This window comes from Ammospiza caudacuta, chromosome 11 (genome assembly GCF_027887145.1).
Source record: "Ammospiza caudacuta isolate bAmmCau1 chromosome 11, bAmmCau1.pri, whole genome shotgun sequence".
In the NCBI taxonomy this organism is placed as follows: Eukaryota; Metazoa; Chordata; class Aves; order Passeriformes; family Passerellidae; genus Ammospiza; species Ammospiza caudacuta.
This window is the reverse complement of record NC_080603.1, coordinates 10,725,535-10,742,933: the sequence shown is the minus strand read 5'-3', so window position 1 is coordinate 10,742,933 and position 17,399 is coordinate 10,725,535. Positions and strand designations below refer to the sequence as shown.

The window sequence follows — 17,399 nt, the reverse complement described above, 5'->3', positions numbered from 1 at the left end:
GAAAAAAAAAACCTTCCCTTTACCAAAGATTCCTAAAATTAAATACATGAGGTATAAAAAATATTGTATGTTTATTTCTGGTGCTTTAGTTAAGAACTCTGGTCTGAAGGCACCATTGACTATCTTAATCGTAATGAAATTAAAATTCAGATAATTGTCACAACATCTGCTACCATAATTACTCACAAAATAAACAAACCATTCTACTGAACCTCTAGTCCAAAGAACATGCTGTCTTAGGGAAGGAAAAACCATATTTTTCTGTTCTGTTGCTCAGTATAACGTGAAAATAAATTGTTGACCATCTATAACTGCAGTACTTGCTGGTATCTTAGAGCTGGGAAACAGAGACACATGTGACACACAGAGAGCAGCCAGAGTGCTCAGACCCAAAACCAGACACTGCATTTATTGATATTTCCCCCCTGTAGCCTTTACTTTCCTGTGTTGCCATTATAACTTCAAGATTGGATTCTCCAGCATTATTTAACACTGCACATTATTATAATGACAGGGAAAAAACATGGAGTGACAAATTGCAGACTTACTGCCTCAGTAAGTTCAGCTTTCAGTGGCTGATCAGAGAACTTGCAGCTGTGGTACTGAGTAGCTGCCCTAGAAATTTTGAATGACTTCTGTCTCAAAAAGGCTGAGCTTTCATCTTGTGTTTAGGCTCTGCTCCTGTGTTTTGCTGTGTTTTAACCTATTTCTGGTCACTCGATAAATGTTTTCCGGTTTAGTTCCTGACAGATTTTTTTGTCACTAAGTGTTTAGTTGGAGCAAATAAACAGGATGTAAATTTCATTTAATCTCTAATTTCTCATGTGGTAGATTCATGCCCTGACTGTACCTCCAGCTTGGCAGGGCAGAAGCAGGAGAGCTTCTGAGGCAGAAGTGGGTAATGCTGCCAGAGGGCTCCCCTGCTCTGTGGCCAGGAACAGCTCAGGGATTTCCCAGCATAAATGTGATTCTTTGTAGTAAGAAGCAGTGGATTTATCAGCTATGGACCCCATCTGCCTCCTCAGAGCTGTGCAAACTGCTGGCATCCACAAAATCCTGTGGTGAAGAAGTTTCACTGTTTAACTGTATGCTGCCTGAAAAACCCATTCCTTTTCTTGTTTCTCTGAGCTTGGTTCCTGTTGACTTGATCCAAATGCTGAAAGCCATGATTAAGAAAGCCTCAAAAGCCCCACTAATCCCAGACAGTGTGCATTGCAGTGGGTTAGCCTCAGGGTACGAGTGTAACAACATGCTACTACATACTTATTCTGAAAATTAAAAAAAAAGGGAAACATTTTGCTGAAATCAATAATGTCAGAAGACATAAGGCAGGGGTTTGACTCATGGATTTATCCCAAGTGGGAGATACTCATGTCACTGTCTTGAGTTTGTGCAGTGCAGCACATTTTTCATAATCACTTGGTTGCAGGGATGTCCAAGATGATCCCAGGAAGTATCAGCTGTGATTTGGGAACCTCTGTGAATTAAGATCTTTGCACAGATCACCATGCTAACATTATTGCACTCATTTCAGGTTGTGGGCTGCTTGTTTTGTGCTTGTAGTTGTTCTACAGCTAAGTTCTATAAATATTTAGCTTTCCTACCAGCATTACAAGCTTCTCCATGCCTGCTGGGTATTTACATTTTGGCTTGTCTATTATAAATTTCAATACTTAGCTTTACACTTGGTACCTGCCATTGCATACAAGATCCTTGTATATAGGAACCCTCTTTCCTGCTCAAGGCATAGGGTACTTTAAATCTTCCTTTACATTTCTGACTGTGAGAGTCCAGTGGGTTAAAGAAATTCCATTATTTCCTCAGGCTACATTGCAGTCTGTCAGAGAAACCATTTTACATACTTATTTCTCCTTTCAGCCACAAGTGCCTCACAGGACAGAAGAAAAGTGATACAAAAGGCAAGGTTGGTTAGAAGTGTGATAAAGTTTCCCAGGTAACATAATTGCTTCCTTCTTCTGCAGATGTAGGGGCAAGAAACTACAGACATTTATGTGCTATTTATTACAACAAAAGCCCAGGCTTTGAGATCATCCATGGTTTGCTGGACAGAGTCATGCAGGTCCTGGAAGTACCACCAAATGAAGAGAATGGCTACACCATCAAAGCAGCTGAAGGTAAGGAAGAAAGAGCTACAGTGTACAGCAGAGGTTGTTGTGAAACTTAAATATTCCTCTACAATCTGAGGAGAATTCTTGGCTCTTCTCAGCATATAGACTAAGGATTAATGTCATTATATGTGCTGTCATACTGCAGCATGATGGAGTGATAGTGAAAAGGCATTGTCTGCATTCACTGATTGTAAAATGGGATTGCTGTCTTTGTGTGAGCTGCCCTGAGTAGCTTAATGTAGTTTGTGAGTTCACAGCTTTTCAAGGGAATTTATAATACAGCATATGCCCTGAGTTTCATGGGCTGCTTTAATGATTTAATCTGCTGATGGGATGGCAACAGGGTACAAAGGAAATCACTGAACTGATGCACATGCCTATACACCCACTGTATCCTCCTTGGCTAACAGAACCTGGAAAAGGCAACTTCTTACACCTTATCTTTTGGTTTCTAGCTTTATCTACAGCTTTTTCTTATAGGTACCTTTTGTTTATACATTCATGTGAAGACACATGCCTTATATGTCTTTGATTCAAAGAGCTGCTATCTTTGAGACTGACCCTGATGCTTAGATAGTTGTATAACAGCCCTCTTCCTTCTCCATACAGGGTGAGCTGCACATGAATTAAAAATAACATCCTTAAATGCAGAATCTCCTCTGTCTATGTGTCTGTACATGTAAGAGAGAAAGCAAGCAGGCTGACCTGATTCCTTCATTGCAAGAATACAGGTTGATGGCAGAGAGCAGCACCAGCAACTCATCTATTCTGCTACCTAAAATAACAGTGTAGAAAATCCAGAATAGAAAAGCATGGCTGCAGGGATGGCAGCTATGATTCTATTGACATGTCATGCAGTGCTGCTCAGAGAGATGAGGCACTGACTCAGCTTGCAGAAGTGCCTCCATTCTGCACTTCCCAGAACAGTGGCACTGACACAGGGACCCTGGCAGCCTGACCTGACTCTGCTGTTCAGAGAACTTTAATGGAAGTTTGTCAGGTGTCTCCCTGTTCTGCAGTGTGCTGCCAAGATACCAAACAGAACACTTGAGCTAAGTGGTCTTCTGACACTTGAGTGCACACTTGTGTCAGACATATTGATGCTTTTTTCCCTTGCTTTTTTTTGAGAAAGTGCTGTTTTGCTCAGTATTACTTAGGCAGACTGTCAATGGGCTTGTTAGAATATTGTTAATAGGATGCCCAGGTTGACCAGAAGAATGTTTAATACAATTATATTTCTGGTTCTAATTCTATCATGTAATAGCAAAGCCTCTTGTTTGAAAGGGGGGGTGAAAAATGTTTGCAAGTGTTTTATATTCTGTGTTGTAACATGACAGCTGATTTCAAGAAACTGGAAAAGGGCCTCAAAAATAATCCTAACACAGGGAAGTTGTTATTTCTAGCTATTAGTGCTGCTCAGTATTCCTGATGCTGTGAGATTTACAATGCTCACTCAAAATCCCTGCATTCCCATGACATTACTCCACCACACATTTAGTGCACAGGGTGGATTATGCCTTGTCATGTGCAATATATTACAAGCAGTTTGTGGCTTGTGTTAAAAAAATCGCAAGCATTTAGTACTTTCTGTTTCACCAGTGATTGAGAAACCCTCCTGAGATGCACATGGATTCCTTGCAGTTGTCTTGACATTGGAATTTAACCTTGCTATCAATGCAGATGGCTGACACTCTGGTGCCACAGTAAATGCAGTATCACTGCACCAACCTTAGCTTGAGACCTTTAATGCAGAGATGGTTGGAAGTCAGAGTAACTTGGAGAATTTTGTTTTGCCTTTTTAATGGTTGGTTTGCTTATTTGTTATTTTTAGGTTTTTTTTAAGGTTCACAATTTGTCAATTAAGCATGTGTGAGAGAGATGCCAGCAGATGGAGTAAGGTAACTGCTCAGTGAAACAAAGATACCCTGTAACATCTTAAAGAGACCTCAGGATACTGAAATAATTCATAAGAGCAGTGCCAGTTACTTCAGAGGTTTGAAATCAGGACATGACACATAGCACACACTTTTAGAGGCATCTGCACCAAGCTGTTTTATTGCCTGTGCCAAATTACAAATTTGTACAGTGAGAAATAGACTTATCCTAGGGCTCTGATTTGGAGAGATTTAGAGGTATTGTCTGTGTCCATAATCTTAAACAAAGCTTGAGTAGGCAGCACATTGTAAGGTAGGGTTTAAGCCAGTTATTTTTACTCCTTGTGTAACTGATGAAAATAGTTCCACTGATTATTGAAAAACAATACAGGGAATAAAATCTAGCTTCAAATGAGCAGCAGAGAACAGATAGAGATGTGCTGGGCACATATTTGACACTTTTCCAAATCCCTCTGGAGAATGAAATGCCTGTGCTGGGGTCCTGCTTGGTCCATATGTGCAGTGATGGTCATTTGAGCTCCTTCTGTTCTGCCAACACCTCAGTGCCCTGAGATTTGACCTCAAGGTCAGAGTGGTTTTGCCTCTCTAGCAACACCTGGGAAAAAAAGTACAGATGCTAGAAAATATGGGTGAAATTGTGATGTTCCCCTGGCCTTTGCACTGTGCTTTGGTGTAATCTGAGCTAGGTAATAAATGGAGAAGAGCTGCTTACAGCAGCCTTAAGGAAGAGAGGCTTTTGACTGACTGAATTTGAGGATTTCAATATACATTTGACACTCCATGCCTTCCACTTTCTTAAAAGTTACTAATGGAACCTACTTATTGCCACTAAACATACAAAATTAAAGTTTTAAAGACAGAAGTCTGAAATGTTCCCCAATGCTTTAAAATGCACAGAATTAACTTTTTGACAGTGAATCCTACTGGCCTAGAAAAGCATTCTGGTTTTTATCTTTGTTTTATGGCATAGGCATCCATAATCAAATATGGATGGAAAAGATCAATGATCAATCAAATTATCAATCCTCAAACTTGTATGTGCTCCATGATAAAAAAAAAGCATAAAACTTTTGAGACTTAACCATTCCATACCACTAATAAAATGTAAATATCAGTATGGATGTGTATGATTAGAAGGTAAATAATTTTTTAAATATAAAAATACAGGTAGAAAGGGACCATAAATTTAATTACATGTTTTCAGGTAATTTCATAAAAATAGTTAATTTTTAGTTCACTTGCATTGGTTTCAGTTCCCTTGAACTGAAATGTAGAGGCATTATTATATTGGAAGATATTATTAATTTCAAATTTTATTCAGGAATGGGTGTGTTTTGTGCAATATTTTAGTGATCTTGTGCTTTTGCATGACTATCTGAGGTGGCAATTTTCTTCCAGAGATCAGGACAACAATCACAGGAGGTGATGTTAATCATGGGGTTTGGGTCCAGAGTAAAGCCTTACTTAGGCTGAAAAGAATAAAGGAGGGCTTAGGAAATCCTGACAGTGGATTATATATCAGAGCCTTCAAAGGAGAGGTGTGAAGTGGAAGGTGTAATTATCTTCACTCCTAATGTAACATTTAAGAGTCTCTTATTTAAGGAAGAAACCCCTGGTTTGGCAGTACTTTTCAGCAGTCTCGATACTTTGCGCATGGAATTTAACTGAGCACAAAGTCTTTGAAAGGGGAAGATGATATCCCTGTTTAATCAAAATGAAACAACTTGACAGGATCACAGAAAATGTTACAGAGAATCTTCTCCCCTGTCTGCTCCCCTGTCCTTCCTGACAAAACTGAAATAGCAATCTCATGAAAACAAGCAACCCCTAAAGAGAATCAGCTTGTGACAGGAGCTTCCTTTTCCTACAGTATTGATTCTCAGGGATTTCAGCTACTCTTGAACTTAATTAATTTAACTTTTTAAACTAAATGTTCATGCTATTCATTCTTTTAAGGTAATGATCAGCTTAACAAAGCTGGGAAGTCAGCCTATTTGTGTTCAATGTGAAATGTGTACATAATAAACACTGTTTCATTCAGTAACTGACAGTTGTCTTAAAAAAAAAAAAACAATACCAAAAAACACCAGAAGAAGTTGCACTCCCTTCTTTTTACTGCCCTTATTTAATTAAATGAAAGGTGTGGTGAAGTGTAGAAAATTTTAATTCCACAGTAAATCATAGTAATAGCTTCCCATTTAGTAAGGTTCAGCTGTGAAATTAGAGGTGTAATAATTAGCTCCATAACTAAGAACATCAATAAACATTGGCTTTTATAGTAATAATTACACAATAAACAGCTTTAAAAGAAGATTTACACCATGAACCTCAATTCACAAGACAAGAGGAGGGAAGTCTGGGACTAATTCCAAGTTAGAGGTATGGAATTGAACTGCAGCATCTATCTCTAGTGATCAGCTCAAGTTGGGAGACTGAGCTATATGCAGATATTTAGTGCCTGTATTGAGCCTGGCATTATTAATATCTGCCTTATTTTAAGAAATTGTAGCTTGATTGCTCTTAATGGCAATCCTGGCCTTCCAGCTGCCTATCTTGGCAGCCTTTGCATTGGTCACAAATGTCAATAATTGTCTATTTACTCATAGATAACTAAAGGAAATGTGCCAATTTTTATTTTTTTTTTTTTACCAGGCCTCCAAATATAATTTCTGACATACTGGGAGGTATCAGACAATTCTTAGTCCACTTAAATGGCATTCTTATAGGTGCCATTGCATAGTCTTTCAAATTATAAGTTTGTAGATAATCACATTTGTTTGAAAACATCCATTCTTAATGAAACACATCAGCTGGTAATTCACTGTGTTCCTCTCCTGCTAGTTTCACTTTTGCCACCACCCCACAATCTTTTTTTAACACCAAGGATCAACTTAGATCACCCACCATGGAATACTGGCGCCACATTTACATTTTTCTAGTACTGCTGAATTTGCAGTATTGGAACTCCAAGTTAACAGGAGCAAGCAGGCTCTTGGAATTGCACCACAATTCTGATGCCTTGGACTCCTGGTGTTTTAGAAACATCCTGGTAGATGTAACCAGACATATTCTTCATTTTGGCAGTGGACTGGACAACACCTTACTCTACTCAATAATACTTTCCCCCCCCCACCCCAGATGAAAAGAAATATTTATTAACAACTTAAAACATTTCTGTATCTTTAGCCAGTCTTGTTAGTAAATGAAAGTGCTCTACCTACAATTTGTTTCTAATATCCTTAAATCTTTTTTGAATGTTGTCTTTACTGCAGCCAGTAATTAATCTTTCCTAATTTTTTCAGTTCCTTTATGAATTTCAGCCACTGTTAATAATCACATTTTCTGAAGTGCAAATATTTCTCTCATTTTTGTCTCTGAGGAGCTTTCTGATTTTTGACCACATACATTTCAGCACTAAATATGAATAGGGTTTTGGACAAAAACATTCTTCTTTTTTATTATGAAACTGCTAGTAATCATGTATCAAATATTCTTGAAGATCTTCCACTGTTTCTGTTTATTTCTCTCCCTACCTCCCAGACAGCTTAATGAATTAATAGTGAGAGGTAAGAACAGGTGCTTTTTTTTTTAACCTGACTGATTTTAGTACTTTAAAATGTATTACCCTAATTCTGCAAGAGGTTTCAGAAGTGCCAGCAGTGATCATTAAAATGGCTTAATTATAAATTATCTCACAAACTTGGATGTTTGTCACTAGCTCTTGTTGCTTTTTCAGTGTTGGCCACTACTTTGAGATCTAATTAATTTCTCATCCCTTTCTCTTGAACAGATTTTTCTGTAGCATCAAGGGAACTTAGTTACATGAAGAATAACAGTTACAACAATTCAAAATTGCATTAAATTATCTAATAAAGTGGGTATGGCTTCTTGCTTTATGTCCCTTTAATTGTCTTTGATCTCTCCTTTCTGTAATACAGGTATTCAGATTTATAGGAACTAAGTCCCTATGAATTTGTGCCAAGCTTATTTCTGTTCTGTCAAGCATCTTCCCACTCTGGTGTTAATGCCTCAAATTTGATTTTAACTGCATTAATACCCAAGGAGATACCCAGGAAAGATGTGAAACAGGATGATTGCCTGTATTATTGATGTAGCCAAAGTGGTAGTCTAGAGTATTTGGAGTATTTCTAAATACTTTGGTTTATCAAACTTTGGCAGCACACTCTGGCACTGGACACCTCAGAGGTATCTTCTGTTGGAAGTGATGCTGGTAGGCCAAACAACACAATTTGTGGCAAAACCCAGAGTTTGATTTTAGAAATAGGTCTCATTTCTTTAGCTTTGTGTTACACTGTTGATTTTTAGTATAAAAAGAGGCTCTCAGAGATGAGTTTGAAAAGGGCTTTTTCCATTCCTGTGGTCACTTCAGCTCTTCTCTAAACTTCTGGAATGTCCCTTCTCAGTACCCTTCAAGTATCAACCCTTGTCCCCAAAAAGGTGTGTGAGTTAAAGTACATTATTTTAGCACAGCATGGGATAATAAAAGGTTTGACACTTAGACTTCTTTGTCTTTTAAACTTTCATCACCAAATTATGTTTGACACACTTTTTTCCCCCACATATGAAATTAAATAAATTCAATTCGAGAACAAAGAAAGTATTAGTTTTTCAAACCCAGGAGATTATTTTAGAAGAGAAACTCCTTTTAATTGACTCATTTAGAATTATGTGTCCTGTAGTGGGAGGGGGGAAAAAATCTATGGCAACTGTGAAAACATTGTGAGAAAAGGTATCAAGTGAGTTTGGAAAGAGACAGAAGCTATCTTTTACTGTCAAGCTGTCTTCTGTGCCTCTTTTTGCAAGCATTAACTATAAAGATTACAACATTTTTCTTCAGAATAAAATTGCATTTTATTCTGACAGGTTAGGCATGCTCCAAGGAGTGGTAGCATTTCTCCTGACAGTTAAGGGTTTTCATTTTCTATTAGTTTTTGCCAACCAGAACCATCTGAATCACTGGCATTTGTGTTTCTTGAGCTCAAGATGTCAATGTCTTCTCCCTGACAAATCTTTGCTCTTCTGTTCCTTTACTGGAGGGGCCTCTTCAGAGTTTAATTCCTTTGGTTTTGCCCCCCAAAGGCAACTATCCTTTTTAATCACACATCATAGCAAGTCTTAACAGATAAAAGTCTTCCTTGCATCAAGAAGTTGAAATGTCTGGCAAAGCTTTGCATTGTATAATTATAGATTTAGGTAATTTCCTTTTTCCAACCTTTTACATTTTTAAATAGAAATTTATTTCTGAATCATCAACTATATTTTCAATATTTCAAACCCTTCTTTATAAAGGAAATTATTAATCCAAGGTAGCAGCAGAAAGAGTAGCAATAGCACAGCTCAGGGTGAAGTTCAGGCTTCTCTGAAGAAATGCTACATTTGCCTATCCCTACAGCTCCATCTTCCAATTCTATTCTCATCTGCTCAGCCTGCTGTGGCTGTAACTCCTTTCATTTTCTCTGCCATACTGATAAGAATGCCACCAAATGTGAGCATGTCAATTTTATACTTATATATAAGTTTAGCAGTTCTCCAGTCTGGTGTGATTTTTCAACTTTGATATAAAGGCAGAGGGGTGGTGCTTCAAATTTAACCTTCCTTTTTTCTTTTTATTCCTGCAGTAACATTTTAAACATGAATTTGCAAGATATTAGATCAGTATGAATGCAGGCTTCAAAGACACCTGTTGCCCATGGTGGAGGAACTGATTTTATCTTTACTTGTGGTGTTAGCAAAGAACAGATACACAGAGAAATGCTGAGCACACCCTCAGCTCAGGTATTTCTGCTTCAGCCATAAGGCATTGCTTTGCAGCATAAGCCTTAGCTGCTACAACTAAGTGATGCACAGTTGCAGTGACTGCTGAGATGCATTGTTTAACAATGTATTATTCCCTGCCAGTTTGCCAGGGTGTTTTCTGAAAGGCATGAAATGAGGGAGCTGTGAAAGCAGAACATGAGGTGGCTCTTGGTTACCTCAGCCAAGTCACTGGGAGAGGAGGGCAGCTTGGTCTGGGACAGGAGTGATTAAACAACAGGCAAACCAAATGTGACACATAAAGCAGACTTGCAGCCTGGCTTAGTGCTGGTTCTTGTTATTCTCTAGTGCCTGTGTGAAAGCAGAGCCTAACAAGCTAAAAGCTGCTGCTTTGCTGTGCACACACAGGGTATGTTATACCCCCTGCCAGAAAGCATATGGTTTATTGTTTCCTAGCTTCTGACAGATTCTGTTGCTTGCAAGGATGAATCATTCCTCTAGATATTCAAAAAGTGATAAAAACACTCATGGGACACAAAAATTAAGTTTTTTAATATTCAAATCCTAGTGTTCTCTAGCTCAAGTGAAAGAGCAAGATTTCTTTTTTAACAAAGTGAGCTTTACTTGGGATTTGGAATTCCTTAGTTTTATAGACAAAATAGCTGTGACATAATATCAGCTTAGGTTTGGGACTTTTAGACAAAGTATAGTGTTTCAGATAAACCTGGATAAATCAGATAAACCAGCCTAAGAGCAAAGATTAGCTGTGCAATGGTAACTCTGCAAAGCAACTAAACTCCAGTGGAGTTGCTGTTTCTCACAGCTGCCCCACAAAGACAAATTTGAGCTTTAGATACAAATACTGATTTCTAGAGAAATAAATTGAATTTGATAGATTTATTTTTAGGTTTCCTACTTAATTTTTTTCTGGAAGCAGTATTTAATAAGAGAACCCCAAATACCTGCATTCCTTAGCCTCAGCATCCACCCAAGTATTACTTCCATTAGGAAAGGCAAGAGCACAGTGATTTTACCCAGATAATTTTAAGTGTCTGAGGCTAACACAGGTGAATAAAGAGGTGCCTCAAACCTACTGCATTCTTGAACCACTTTCTGACATCCAGCAACACCAAACAACCTCTGCTAAAGCTCCTGGACACTCCACAGCAAGAATGAAAAACAAATCCAGCTTATAGGGTTGTATACGAGGGTTCTGATGAGATAGAAGAGTTAGTTTTCCTCACACCCTCCCTGAAATACAAATTAATAGGAACTCGGCCACTGACTGAGTTGTAATAGGAGATGATTTACTGACTGACCACTGCAAATCTGTGGATCATTCTCCATGTTCCAGCCTTGTTGTCTGCACAAGACTCAAATATTCTATTTTTGGACATCCAGTGTAGCAGCCCAGGTAAATAATTGATTGTCACTTTACCCTCTTCTGCTCTGCCCTGTATGAGGAGGCTTTTGGAAAAACAGAGGAAGAGATCAGAATGACAGATGCCCTTGTCTAAAGGACATATTCATTCACATCACACAGATATTGATTCTGTGATTTTTGTCAAGTGTTAATTATTTTCTTGAGAGGGGTAATTAAAGCACATGCCTTAAATTTAATTGTACTAATTTGAATTTCCTGGTATGTCACTACAGTTAGGTGTGATCTGGGGAAATGGCAGTCATTCTGGCACAGCTTTAGTCAGTATTTACAAATCAAGAGACTAAAGTTGATAAATATCCCACTGATCCCAAAGTATGTTTTTTTTGGTCTTGAGAATGTAAAGGAAAAGAGATGCTGACAATGTGCAACTTATGAGAACAATTGGTCTCTCAGTTTGTTCCAAAAATCATGGAAGATTTGAGATGTCTGTGATTTTAAGAATTAGCTGAAGGTAAATCATTCCTTGACAAGATCTGATTTTGAAGTTGTTGGTTTGCATAAGGTTCTGGGAGCCTTTCTGTGCTGTATGTGGGCAGAAAGAGGGAGCTGGGCTGAAAGTGCCCCCTGACTCTGCATTTGATTTGCATTTTCTGCCAAAAGAAGGAAATCAGTGAAAACTGTGAAGAGCTTGATCCTAAAGCCAGCACCCAACCTCACAAAACTAAATTCCATCCAGTGTAGCACAGGCAAAACACTTCCCCAGGTGAGCTGGGATGAGGTAGTGAAAGGGCAGCTGGAGTCACCAGAGGGAGGAGAATGAAGATGAAAGGTACTGAGGCCAGATAAGCTCTGCTCTCTTACCTCCTTAAGCCTCAGCTTCCAGTGCTCCTTCAAATTACAGGAACTAAGAAGTGGGTTTGAGGGTTTAGTGCAACTGCAGGCCTATAATACAGCTTTAATCTATTTCTTCTTGAAAGGAAGGGAGAGTAAGGTAGAGAAAAGAAACTGTGCAAGGTGTTTGACAACAAAGAGTGCAGGGAACTCCGAGCTCTTTGAGGGTCAATTAGCCAGAAAATGTGCTAAAGACTACATGCTCTGTTGGATTATTGGCCAAAGAATTACCCCAAAGCAATCAAAGTGGCCCTGTTGCCTGAATACAGAAAGGCAATTACAGATTTTGAGGACATGCTACAGAAGTTTTAATTAAAGGTGTTACTTCTACATCACTGAACATTAGAAATTAAATTCTTACTTGCAGCCACGAGAAGCAGCTTTTGTCTTTGCCTTGTGTGTAGTGTGTCAGCATAAGGCAGGGCTGGCTTTGGCATCTCTTGTTTAGGAAGCTGGATTGGATTTCACCCCACCCTTCTCCTAACTACCACTTACACACCTGACATTAAGAGGTGGATTTCCACTGCTAGACCTTCAGGCTTCCTCTGCCATTGTCTGGGTCTCTATCAGCAAGGACAATGCAATCTCTGACTAGATTTCAAGGTGAAGTTTATGACATTTATTTGAGTGCAGAGCAGAAAGGATTTGCTATATCAAGAGGAATAAATCTGTTACCCTTGAAACAGAAGCTACAGTAAACTACAATTTTAAAATGAATTTTGACTCTCAGTGTAGTTGATTGTACAACCAACCAGTTGGACGCACAAGAGCAGCCTGGCAGGATAATTGCAGCAGCAGCAAACACAATCCCTTCCTAACACACCTGCTCAGAGTGGGGCCTCCAGGGGTGCTTTTGTGCCTCCCTGACCAGGGACAGCTTCTAGGGGAGGACCATGCTCTACACAACCATGCTGTTCTTGGGTGATACTGCACAGATAGACAGGACAAACTGTGGCAAACTCCTGCTCACAAGCTGCAGCTCACACTGCCAGTGATCCTGGCAAGATTTCTTTTGGCATGAAGGCTTTGCTTTAGACTGCTGGGCTTCAGCTTCTGGTGTGACTTACCCAAACAGAGTAACTGTGTGTGCACTTTTTGCTCATGTCCCATGTGTGCAAGTAGCTTCAGCACATGTCATTGATACAGCCTTGACTCTCACTCTGAAGCTTCTACTTTAATTCAAGTCACCTAACACTGCCCAGTCCATAACAGAAGTTTTGTTAGAAATCCTAACCACCATTGCTATTTACTTGATAATACCAGAAACAAACAAATTGGGATGAAAAGAGTCCTTACCTTTGTTTCCTGCTTATTTTGATGACCCCTCCTGGTTTGCTGCCCTGCTCCATGGGTTTCTCAGGTCCTCCTACAGCCTGTATCTTAGCCTAGCACAGCAGGTTCCTGTAGCTCCTTTTATGCTTGTGGTTGGTCCCTCAATCAAAACTCTCCCCCAGCTGCAAATGGTTGTTTCTCTTTCCCCCTTCCTGCTCAGGTTTTTCATGTTTCTTCTGAGATTTTTTTTTCCTTCTTTGCTTCCCTTTCAATGTCTGAATTTTTTAACCTGGAGTTTACATTTGCTCCAAATTCTGGTTCCATGGCAGAGGCATGTGGAGCAACAGCTCCTTCCCTCACCACCTGTGTGGTCAAAGGAAGAGTCACTAAGATGAGGAAGGCTTTAGATCCCCCTGAGGGATGCAGTCTGGAGGCCCTCTTGGCAGGCAGGAATATACTTTGAAGCATTCTGTAGTGCAGCCAATTACCATAATAATGGTTCCATTATGAACAGAGTTCATAAACTCTCTGTAAACCTGTTTCTCAGCTCATGTTTCTTTGGTGTAAGAGCCATGTGTTGGCTGGACAGATGGGGGCTCTAAAGTTTTTAACAGGTTCTTTCATTTTTATTTGCTTATTGTCTGATCTTTTCCAGCCACAGCATTGTGCCCTGCAGTTGCCATGTCTGCAGAGCATGGGGCACACTGGTGACTGCCCAACATTTCAGGGTCAGCTTAACTAGAAATTGAGATGTTGTTTGAAGGTCCCATTTCCTGCACTTTGGGGACCTAAATGTTCCCCCTTGGTATTAATTATATATTTCCCTCTTAGCTGCAAGGAAGTGCAAAGAAAAGTAACATCATGGTCCAGCATCAGTTGCTGCATGAGATGGAAAATTCTGCTCAGTGTCTTCTAACCCATGGCCTGGAGCAGCATATTTGGAGCTCACTGGGACTAGGAGACCAACAAGTGGTGATGGATAGCAGAGCATTTGTTGTGTATGAAAACAGCATTGTTTCACACAATGGGAAGTGGCACAGATCTGGGAAACTGCCCTTGTTAGATTGACTGAGCACAGTATTATTTTAGACCCCATCAGATAGCTACAAGAAGTTTAAAAACAATTACGTCTCATGACATAGCTGGGTCTAGATGTGCAAGAAGATAAAATAACTTTCCCAAGACTACACAGAAGGAAGCTCAGAAGAACAGACAAGTCAGACTCACAGCTTTTTAACTGACCCTACTGTCAAAGCTCTTTTTTTTTCTATAGATTTATAGAGGGTACCACACCAACATTATGAACTTCTGCTTGGCTCTTGCTCTTGTGCCAGTTCAAGCTTACAGTCAAGTGTCTAAAAGAAAGTCTCTGTGTGCTGCTCACATCTTCGGTACAATACCATCTTTATTTACAAATAGGAAAGCCTTTACCACTAAGTAAAAGGCAACTTTATTTTTAGGTTATGTTTTCACCCACAATCTGCAGAGTGATCTGTATGTGTGACATTTGACTCTTTTCTAATTTTGTTTCATCTTGTTTTGAATAGTGCAGCCTGGCAGTGGCAAGTGTCTCTGTGGCTGCAGTCATGTGCCAGTAGCATCCAGGGTGAGGTAATTTCACTGTTGTACATCCAGTGTAAGTAGCTGGTTTGTGCTTGGAGCTAAGACTGGAACTGGATAATTTAAAAGATTCTGCTTGTGGATATTTTTAAAACAGCCTTTAAGCAATGTTACTGTGGTCATTTACTACTGTGGTCAGATTTCTCAAGGTGGCCAAAATTGAAGTGGACATAGAAGTTAATTTGCACCTGCAGCAACTCAGGCAAGAAAAAGACCTAATTGCTGTTCTTGTAGCTGCAAGTTACAACGGCAAACCTCATAGGAGACACTTCTTAAATGAATTATTTCCACTGGGGAGCTAACAGAGAATATCTCTGGCTTGACCACTAGTGATCAGAGTGTCATGAAAATGTTCCTGAGCTTTGAGGTTCATTTGGACATTATTGCCTTTTTAAGTAGCTCCTTGTGCACACAATAAAATGTCCTGGGCTGATCCTGAACCCTAAGTAGCATTTGGTGCAACCAGTGAGTAAGTTGCTGTCAGGAAATTCTTGTGATCCTTTTGCAGAGGACACTGAAGGCAGCAGCATTAAAAGCAGGGTGGAGGAGCTTTGTGAGGATTCAGAACCTGTAGGATTCAGTGGCCTTGTTTCATCCTCTCCCCTTGCCCTTGATGTCCCAGCATTGCTTGCTGCACTGCTCACAGGATGTTCCACACACTGGTTTGGAAAGAGGTGCTTTCAGAATGAGCAACTGCCTGGTCTGGTTTGGGTTTGTCTTTAGAAGGGCTATCAGATAAAAATGCCACTCACCTCAGGACAGAGGCCAAAAAAATGCAAGTTTAGTTGCAATAGACAAGCTTGAACATAGTGCTGGTAGAGCCACCACACACAGGGAAGTTCCCAGGTAGGAAAGTCTTTCCATGGAAAGGTCTGCAGAGCTGCTCCAAGTTCTTCATGGCAAATCTAACTATTTTTTTAAAAAAAGCTTCCATGTAACATTTAAAAACTGGAACTTGGTTGGAGGTAAGAGGAAGATGATCTGGCTTTCTTTGAGTGTTCGTTGTTTCACAGTTTTATGGTGTATAGGAGACTGATTAAAAAGCTCTTCCCCAGCTGAGGAATGCAGGTTGTTTTTAATTATGTGATAGGCAAACAAGGGTGACATGCCTACATACCCTTTAGATGACAGCAAGCTTTATTTCTTTAAACAGACTAAGGTGGGAGACATTCAAATGTTAAATAGCCTGAAGGCTGCAAAAGTTCTTCATTTCAGTAGCCCTCTGACTCAACTGTGCTAATTTCTATTGCAGGAGGAACTTAGTCAAAACAATTGAGTGTGAAAAATGCCAACGCTTTGGGCTTTACATTTTATTTTTAACTCAGTGTTTTCTCATTCTCTATCAATCATGATAACTCTTAATGCAAGAATGTGAGAGCCCCTTCTGAGCATCTGAGCACAGGGAACCATTTAATACTGAGAGCTTTGTTCTGCACGTTAAATGCCTATTGACTCCTCTGGCCCAAAGAAATACTGATTTTTCTCTCACTTTCTTTCCAGGCACTGCTTTCTTTCCTGGTCGCTGTGCTGAGGTCTTTGCCAAAGGTCAAAGCATTGGGAAACTTGGAGTGGTACACCCTGATGTTATCACCAAGTTTGAGCTCACCATGCCTTGCTCTGTCCTGGAGATCAATATTGAGCCCTTCGTGTGAAGACGTGACTTTTCTCTGCCCACTGTCACGTGCAGCACCCTCTCCTCTTTGTCTGCTCCCAGGGGACATCCTCCTATGCTTTTATGTTCCAATAAACCAGAAAAACAGACCCTGTCTCCCTGAGTAAATGCGTTGTGTGCAGTGCAATCTGGCTGGCTTCTGCAGGGAAGGAATGTGGGATCTCAGACGAGGCTGTGCCCTCAATGTTTTCAAAGGGCAGGGGGGAAGAAACAAGTTGGGTCAAAGCCCAGGGTTTTACAAGAGAAATGTAATGGCAGAGCACATGATTAGTTTTCAAAATCAGAAATGTTCCACAGACACAGCTTCATACTGTAACTGATTATGGCTGCATAACAGGAATCTCATTCTTTTCTTAGTGCATGAAATAAGATAATTGATTAGAGCAAATGTTGAGTGAATGTGAGCAGAACTAAGGAGTTGAGCTTTTATTCTATACGGTTGTCATGTGCTCATCAATGGCTGGGGGAGGAAAATAAACTTGTTTCATGAAAACCAGAGCTATTTTGTAAGCAAGATGTGTGTAATATCTGCTTCCCTGCTCCAGACATAACTGTTGGTCCTTTATCATTCTAAATTCAGAAAGGGGAGGGGGTGGAATTAAATATTTTTCATTGTTGATGTCAGCCTAGCGGTTTTTGAAGCTCCAAACCAAATGGGGAAGTGCATTTAAGAGCATATGCCAGTGGTGTTTTGCATGAGTAGCAGAAAACTATCAAAGCCTTTGTGTGCCTGAGGCTGGCATGTTTGTCTGCACAAGTGA

At 39.8% G+C, this 17,399-nt stretch overlaps 1 protein-coding gene across 1 annotated transcript in view; it reads left to right on the top strand.

Annotated features, from left to right (window-relative positions):
• The window catches only part of FARSB (phenylalanyl-tRNA synthetase subunit beta), a 35,351-nt gene extending 18,253 nt beyond the window's left edge, over positions 1-17,098 (top strand). The window contains exons 16-17 of the mRNA XM_058812238.1: positions 1,983-2,135; positions 16,467-17,098. Coding sequence (XP_058668221.1) covers positions 1,983-2,135; positions 16,467-16,618 — 305 coding nt within the window. The 3' untranslated portion in view covers positions 16,619-17,098. The remainder of the gene's footprint in view (positions 1-1,982; positions 2,136-16,466) is intronic.
• Positions 17,099-17,399: the final 301 nt, after the last annotated feature.